The 8,347-nt window shown below is 38.5% G+C and overlaps 1 protein-coding gene and 1 long non-coding RNA gene across 2 annotated transcripts; one reads left to right on the top strand and one right to left on the bottom strand.

Annotated features, from left to right (window-relative positions):
- LOC104106049 (F-box/LRR-repeat protein 17-like) lies at nucleotides 1–5,380 on the bottom strand. The gene is made up of 11 exons (XM_009614529.3): nucleotides 4,496–5,380; nucleotides 3,998–4,099; nucleotides 3,318–3,462; nucleotides 3,061–3,245; nucleotides 2,846–2,950; nucleotides 2,101–2,198; nucleotides 1,792–2,009; nucleotides 1,649–1,715; nucleotides 1,467–1,552; nucleotides 473–571; nucleotides 1–289 (listed from the first exon to the last, which is right to left on the bottom strand). The coding sequence occupies exons 1-11, from the start codon at nucleotides 5,146–5,148 to the stop codon at nucleotides 227–229; spliced, it is 1,821 nt and encodes a 606-aa protein (XP_009612824.1). The 5' UTR covers nucleotides 5,149–5,380; the 3' UTR covers nucleotides 1–226.
- Nucleotides 1,709–3,521, top strand: LOC138893439 (uncharacterized). Its single transcript, XR_011408983.1, has 2 exons — nucleotides 1,709–1,834; nucleotides 2,721–3,521. It is a non-coding gene; the product is annotated as an uncharacterized lncRNA (long non-coding RNA).
- Nucleotides 5,381–8,347: the final 2,967 nt, after the last annotated feature.

Below are 8,347 nucleotides of genomic sequence, written 5' to 3'. Positions count from 1 at the left end.
AGTAGTACCACCTTTGCCATATCAAAACGATACCAAACAATGGATTTATTGAGGGGGGAAACTTTGGTTTTTTGTTTTCGCAATATGCAACGTCTTTTTATCACAAGTTTCATAGAGTTACTTGTTTTTATTGAGAAAGGGAATACAATGAGCAGTTTCTCTTGTTTCTCTTGTTACAACAAGCTGGGATAAACTAACAATGGCAGCAGAAAACAGGCACTGCAGACTAACTTACAAGCACAGTGCAGCGGCGGCGCTTCGAAATCCTATTTCTCTTGTCGTCAATTGGCTGCAAAATAAGTAAACCATGTCACTCTCTTTGATACATATTGAAAAGAGAAATAATCTTCTATCCATTATTTCACTAGAATAGAAATGGGAACAGTACTAAACAGATGTCTTTAGTTCCATTCGGATAAATAAGATATGAAATGAGGAACATAGCTTGCAGTAAGTCAATTCTTAGTATTACCTGTGGACTAAATAAATGTGGAACCCTGATCCTTTTCGAGCCATCAGGAAGACGTTTGCAATGAAAATGATCTTCTGCAGTTAAAAAATCCTTGGAAACCTACATGTAACAAAAAGGAGAATCGGAGTTAGATAAACGCATACTAGAAATAAAACCAAAGTGGGCACTTGAGCGATCCTTATCATACAAATTTGTTAACTTCCCTGGAAATTTTTAGATCACTACTTTCATGCAAACGTTTCAGTTTCGCCGGATTTTTTCATTCAAATTTTCAATAGACATGAAAAGATAACAAGGGAAACATAGTAATTTAGGTATATCTCGAAGAGAACACCAAAGAGGTTCTCTTGCTATACTATACAGCAAGAGTCAGACAAAATCATAAGACATGAACTGACTTGCCAAAGAGAAAAGTGTAAAATTGCTCTGCCAATGGCATGACCGGCCTTATAAGCATGTCAACTCAAAGAAAATAACATCAAGAATGTGACCACGTTCAAATGGCATACTGGTAAAGAAGGCTGCTGCAATATAATCAAGAGCTATTTGATGAAGCTGATGCAAGATGCTGAGTTGGCATGATAATGAAGCAGCTAATTATTTTTTATTTTATTTTATTTTTTGAATTACAGATGATACTTTAGATATTCTTCAGTTGTGGACTTACCTAGTCTTGTGATTTTCAGTTGTGGTCTTGTGAATACCTAGTCTTTAGGCATGTTTTTTTTTTAATCAGTTGTAGTCTTGTGGATACCTAGTCTTTAGGGATGTATTCTGTTGGTTGAGTAATTCCTGTTTATCAGGAAGTTTCTCTTTCAGATTTTACTGTAATTCTGTTGGGAACTTATTGTATTTCAACAGCTTTCATTAAATACCAATTTGAGACTTAATAGACTATCTTTCCCTGACCTCTTTGTCTTTTGTTAACACACATCCAGGGGGATAAAGCAGATTAAGATGAAGTTCAGAGTGTGGGAAATATCCGCTAGTTTACCTGATTCTGAAGGGTTTCAACCAGCATGTCCTGGCAACCTAATGCATGAACACTTTCCAGATTGGGGCACTGGAGTAACAATCTTTCTGTAAGGCAAGGTAAAAATGTTAAAAGTCAATTCTAGCGAAAATGCTATATTTTCCGTAAGCTCAAAGGCTCGAGAGGAACATCAAAAAACAGACCTGGATTCAGATTTATACAAGAGTTCAGGTTCAAATCTTTAAGTTCTGGACAATTCAGATATAATGCCTGCATGAAAATTTCAGTCAGCTCAAGCAGCAAGGCAACAAGGAAAGCTTAGATGCTATTGACTGAAGAATCTCACATCTAATCCAGAGCAACCCCATAAGCTGAATTTCTTCAAGCGGGTATGTTTAATAATTAGTTTTTGATATATAAGGTGCATTTTACTGTTTGGAGTTCTTTGTAACTGGAGATCATTATTTTCCTGAGTTGTACTGTCTAGATCCGGATCACAAATGGTCATACCGCAGTCCATTAGCTCTAGATTAGGCAACTGAGCTGCAGCAAATTGAATGCCACCTAAAAGAATCCAACACAAATTCCAAACAAATTAGTGAACATGCAACAGGTTGCTGAGTTGGATAATCAAGGAAGCAGATCTGAATATTACTTGAAGTGATATTTGGACAAACAGCAATGAGAAGTTTAGACAATGTCTCTGGGAATACATTGCATATCATTCCAATGCCACTATCACTAATGCTAGACCTGCAACAACACAAAAAGCAATAGAAAATACAATCCTCAAGTTTCATTCAATTAAATTAGCTGCTTCCAAAAAAATAAAAAGAAACAAATGCAATATAAGACCAATAATCATGTCTAATGAAGGTATACTTTAAGACGATATCCAAATTTCACATTAGACTATCTTACCTAGATCCTATTGCTTATGTTTCCTTTTCCTGACTTGTTCATTTTTTATATTGCATTTCTTTACTGCTGATGTTGTGCTTACCTGAGTCGAAGGTCAATCGGAAACAACCTTTCTACCTGCACAAAGTAGAGGTAAGATCTACATACATACTACCCTCCCCGGACACAACTTGTGAGAATATACTGGATATGTTGTTGTTGCCTAGATCCACAAAAGCAAATTAATATCCTAGTCAACCATCAACTATGGTTCAATTGCAACCACTATGTTGGTCAGTGATACAGCTTTCAGTATATCAACTTAAGCTCAGGTTTGTTTTATTTAAGGGCTGACTATTTTTTGTGAATCTTCAGACATATCAGGAAGCAAATAACCAAAAGGGAAACTCAACCAGTGTATCGATTACCCAACATTCAATTATAGTTATCACCCACAGAGTGGAGGAACCACGAAAATAGCTCTGGGAAGTAAAACTTACCCACTTAAATCAAGCAACTCTAGGCTTGAGTAGCTTGAAGCAATAGCTGCAACAGATACATCAGTTACTTCTGACCCCAGTACAAGAGAAAGCATTTGTAACCCCCTGATGTGCAAGGTAGTAAAACAATTATTAACAAGCTTTATCAAGGGAAAATCAAGGTGCCTTTCAGGAAAGAATTTAATAAGAGATCCAAGTGGATGAACATTGCAAACCTTAAATTTGCTGCTGTTAAAGCAAGCACGGCAGCATTTGTAAGCCGGATGGAAGCAATGTGAATGCTCTGGAGTCTAGGACAGCTCCTTCCAAGACCATCCACCATGAGAGTTAGATCAGTGGTATCATTTTCTTGCCGAGAAAAATCCAGGGAAATTTCCTTCAAGTTGGGGCAGTTAAAGACCTATAGAGGTGAACACACATCACGCATATGTTTGCAGCCAGAATTAGTACCATAACATCATACACTATTTACCATCTTAGAGTGACAATAGAGATCTGAAAGCCAAAGAGTGGAGAGACTGGTTGAACAAAGAGTAAAACCCCCAAGATTAGAGCAGCCTTCCATCTTGAGATTAGTAAGACATCTTTTGTCAGCAACAAAACGACCCAACTCATCCCTGCATTAGATGGCATGGCTTTCATAAAATATATAGAGATTGCATCCCCTTAGCAACTATATATTGCATGAACCTATATTACCGAATATTAGAATAGGCCACTCCCACTATGCAGCTAGATGACTTTAACTAGATGATTAGTTATCACAAAATAACAAACATTCCAATTGGGGTACCAAATAAGTGACCATGCAGAAAAGGCATTTATAAATAATTCATGGCATCAATTCCCAAGATTGCTGCAACTATGATTTACAGACAGGTTTTTTAACCTAGCATATCCCTTCCCTCCCAAACCCGAGTTCATTGAACTCAATATATTGCAATTGAATGGGATTAACTACGCAAGAAACATGTCCATTGGCAAAAACAAAGGGTATTACTAACAAGACTTATAGCAAAGGAAAACAAGATCAACTGAAAAACCACCAATGTGTTATCTGCAGAAGAACAAGAAGAAAAAACATATGTAGCATACATACAACATGTAAGTATCAAGATATGCAAATTAGAGAACAAAAGCATAGTAGCATACCCCGTGATCCGATTGACTGAGGTACCAGATGTGAAGATCTCTATTGAATACAATTTCGGGCAGGAAAATGCAATGCAGGCCAGCATGGTAGCATCAATATCACTGTTAAATAAAGGCCATCAGCAATAATCAATCAAACGTACATTCAATCACTACTTACCACACAACATCATTTAACTAAAATCTAACCTAGTACCACACAAACCTTGCATTCTGAACTTATTACAAATTTTAAAAAAATTTAAGTTATACACACTGACAATAATTCTGAATTCAAGATTATAAGTAATGATACAGCAATCTCATTTGACACATTGCAAATTGTCAAATGTTAAACAAATTACAGTTTTTTTCTAATTTTGTTAGTATTATTTTCATTGTTCAATGAAACTTCATTTGTTAAATAGAAAAAAGTTTAGTCCTTTTATATTATTATTCCTAGATCCGACTGACAAACCCTAGATCCGACCCGCCGTTCCATTTTTTGAAAGAACCAACCTTTCCATTGTAACAGAAAGCTTAACAAGCCCAGGACACTTCTTCAACACCGATCCGACAAGTCCAATCTGGGCCTTCACCGGAACCCGAAGTCTAAGTTCCTCCGCAGACTTCCACACCTTTCTAGAAGTATCCCTCCACCCTTTACAAACCCTAGCCGCTGCCAGCAACGCCGGAGGCGGCAATCTCTTAAAAACCTCCCATAAACAATACCCCGGCAACTTTCCAGACCCGGACCCGATTAGTTCCGATTCATTATCCTGATCGGAAAAAAATTCTTCTTCCTCGTCATCAGATTTACATGTGTCAGTAACATCAATGTCATCGAATGAAAGTGCTCGCCGGAGTTGCGGGAGTATAAGACGTTGCTGCGGCGGCGGAGGAGGTGGCGGAGGCTGAGGACGGACGACTGAGAGTGGAGAAGGCAAACGGAATGATTCAGGATCAGGACTGGGATTAGGACTGTGACTAGGAGTGAGATTAGGGTTTGGATTACTAATAGGATTAAGGTCCTTAGGAAAACTGCAAACGTGGCCTTTTTTAGGAACACCACAACGACCACAGCTGTAACTACCCCGTTTTTTGCCTCGCTTAGGGAGGATAACGTCGGCGATAGGAGTGGCGGTGTGAGGGTGGTGTTGGCGACCCTGCATTTGTACTTCGCCGGCGCTTAGAACAAGTGACGGATCCAAAAATAACTTGTACTTATTAAAGAGTTAGATACATATTTCAGTTTTTAAATCGGAAATAATGGTGTCTAAATTTGGAATCCGCCACTTTTCGCCGGCGACAATGAAACCGTGAAATGTGTAGGTGAAAATGAGGTTAGAAATGAGTTGACAACTTGAAATAAAGGGCGGGGGTGTTTAGTGCATGGAGGGAGAAAGGCGCGGGCTTTTTGTGCATTTTGGCGCCTGAAATCTCTCCAATTTTCTTTTTAGTAATTACTGTAATTTTTATTTACTACTAACACTAACATAATATATAAATGTGAAAGAATTTGATTATCAAACGCAAAACTTAAATGCAAAGAATGGTCTTGTTCAAAAATTTTATAAAATTGTGCCGAAACTCCTAAAAAATCTTATGTGAGATGTGATAATTATATCATTTTACACCCTCCTATATAAATTTTTTTTAAAAAGGAATTTTAATGCAGAATTACAAAATGTAAAAAAACTATTGTACAACCTATCCAAAAAAAACTACATAAGTCTATATAAATCGAATCAGTATCTTAAATTATGTATTTGACCAAACATTAGCATATTAATTAGAAAAATAGAATATAATTTTTTTTTAGAAGAGTCCAATTCTAGTCCATAATTATTTTATTTTAGTTATACATTTGATCAGACTAATGTTAACCAAAATGATACCCTCCTCAAAAGGGTCTGAAATTAAAAATCGAATTAGAAATACAGTTGAGAAAGACATTAAAATTGAACAGTAGTGTGAGAGTATTAATAAGTTTTATAAGGATATAATTTAATTAATTAAGTGAAATTAGACTACTTGTAACAAAACAAAATAATTCTGAATATGTGCCTAACACTCTAAAGGAATTGTTTGGGATTGTAAATATCTCTACGAGTAGTGCATCGCATACTGTTACCTATGTGGTCTAAAGGTCAATATAATCGGTGTAAATTTGAAACGATATTTGTGTATTGTATATATATTAACAAACGACTCTTTTTATCTTTCTAAGTCTTGTGTAGTGCAGATCGACAATTTGACTTGTTGGTTGTATACGATCAAAATCGAGTTCGCCTACAACATGGTAGGTCGGGCTCGAAACATAGCAATAAAGGACTGAAGATCGACCCCAAGTCTCTCCGGGCAAGAATCTGGGGGCAGAACGCTTGCCTTCGAGAATATCGAGGCCGTGATCCCGGAATCGATCCTAGCCTCGAACGAACTCGAAGAAACATTGTTAGCATAGCCAACAGAAGACCGAAATATCTGTGACCGGTCGGATATTACGGCGGGAATCTCGACATGTATCAATAAGAAACCGGTAATCAGAACATCAAGAGATTTTCTACCTTTTATAGAATTGTACCTAAAGTATGACTCATCTACTATATAAAGGGGGTCTGATAATTTATAAAACATATTGTAACGCGCACTCAAAAGCAATACATTATTATTTTTCTCTTTAAACTCTTATTCTTATGTATCTTGATACCGATCGAAGTGAATCGGGTTTGAGGGTGACCGACTTCCAGGACTGAAATTGTCCAATTCGTGTGGTTTGAATTTATTTTGTTATCGTTTATTTCAATTGCAACTTAATTTAGCACTTTGTGTCAAGTTAATCCGCATATCCTTAAATCCACTTACAAATTTAATTGTTATCCGATTTTGAGGGTAAACAGCATGGCGCCCACCGTGGGGCTAAGGATAATAGTGGTTATTTGATATAAATTTCCATATCACACACTATTGTACACTTGTTCTTTGAAGTGTCTCTAATTTCAGGTTAAAACTCAAAATGTCAAACTCTCGGTTAGCACCTTTACATGTTGACAATGAGTCCGGCCATCACGATGAAAATAACAATATAGTGCCCAGTGACGAGGTACCGCCCGCTGATCCTATCGAAATTCCGTTCGCGGACCCGATTGACGTTAACTCGCATGTGGCCATCAATACAAATCTGCCTACCGACCCCGAGAATAGCGTCCATGGTGGAGCCCGATCGGTAGCCCAAAATACACAAAACATTGGAAGAGACGGGATCAATTTACGAGTGATCTTCGAAATGTTGCAAGCTTAACAGGCGGTGATAGCCTAGTTACAGAACCAAAGTCGCGTGCCGAGCAGAATTGAACCCGATCCATCCCGGGAAGTCACCCGCAGGGATGAACCGGTCGCAGAGATGTCGAATGAAAACGAATTGGGGACTAACCCCGAGATCATAAAGATGCTTGAGGAACTGACAAAATTGGTAGAATTAGGGGAGAAGAAAAATTTCAAGCTAATGACAAAAAGGTGAAAACCTACAATTCCAGGGTCGACCAAATCCCAGGAGCACCGCCAATATTGAAAGTCCTGGATTCCAAGAATTTCGTTCAAAAACCTTTTCCTCCGAGCACGGCTCCAAAGCCGATACCTAAGAAGTTTCGCATGCCCGAGATTCCTAAGTACAACGGAACAACCGACCCAAATGAGCATGTGACCTCCTACACATGTGCCATCAAAGGGAACGACTTGGAGGATGATGAGATCGAGTTTGTCTTGTTGAAAAAGTTCGGGGAGACCCTATCAAAAGGAGCTATGATATGGTATCTCAATTTACCTCCTAGTTCTATTGACTTGTTTGCTATGCTTGCAGATTCCTTCATAAAAGCACACGCCGGGGCTATTAAGGTCGAGACCAGGAAGTGAGACCTTTTCAAAGTAAAACAGAAGGATAATGAGATGCTCAGAGAGTTCGTGTCCCGATTTCAAATGGAATGGATGGACCTGCCACCGGTCGCAGATGATTGGGCCGTTCAGGCTTTCACCCAATGACTCAATATTCGGAGCTCGTTGGCTTCACATCAGTTGAAACAAAACCTGGTAGAATATTCGGCTGTCACTTGGGCCGATGTCCATAATCGGTATCAATTAAAAATTATGGTTGAAGATGATCAGCTTGGGCCCCCTTCCGGGTCAGTGTATCCCGTCAGCTTGGGCCCCCTTCCGGGTCAGTGTATCCCGTCAGAACTATCGACAGAGTCAAGAGAGACATCGATCGTGAACCGAGATAAAAAAGGGATCGGTATCAGCCGTACAACGGTACAATGGAGACCGAAGAAGCAGTGGACCCGGGCGCAACCCTACAAGAAATGAAAGGAGAAATGA

This window comes from Nicotiana tomentosiformis, chromosome 6, assembly GCF_000390325.3.
Source record: "Nicotiana tomentosiformis chromosome 6, ASM39032v3, whole genome shotgun sequence".
NCBI classification, from domain to species: domain Eukaryota; kingdom Viridiplantae; phylum Streptophyta; class Magnoliopsida; order Solanales; family Solanaceae; genus Nicotiana; species Nicotiana tomentosiformis.
The sequence above is the reverse complement of the archived record's forward strand: the minus strand, read 5'-3'. Positions and strand labels throughout refer to the sequence as shown.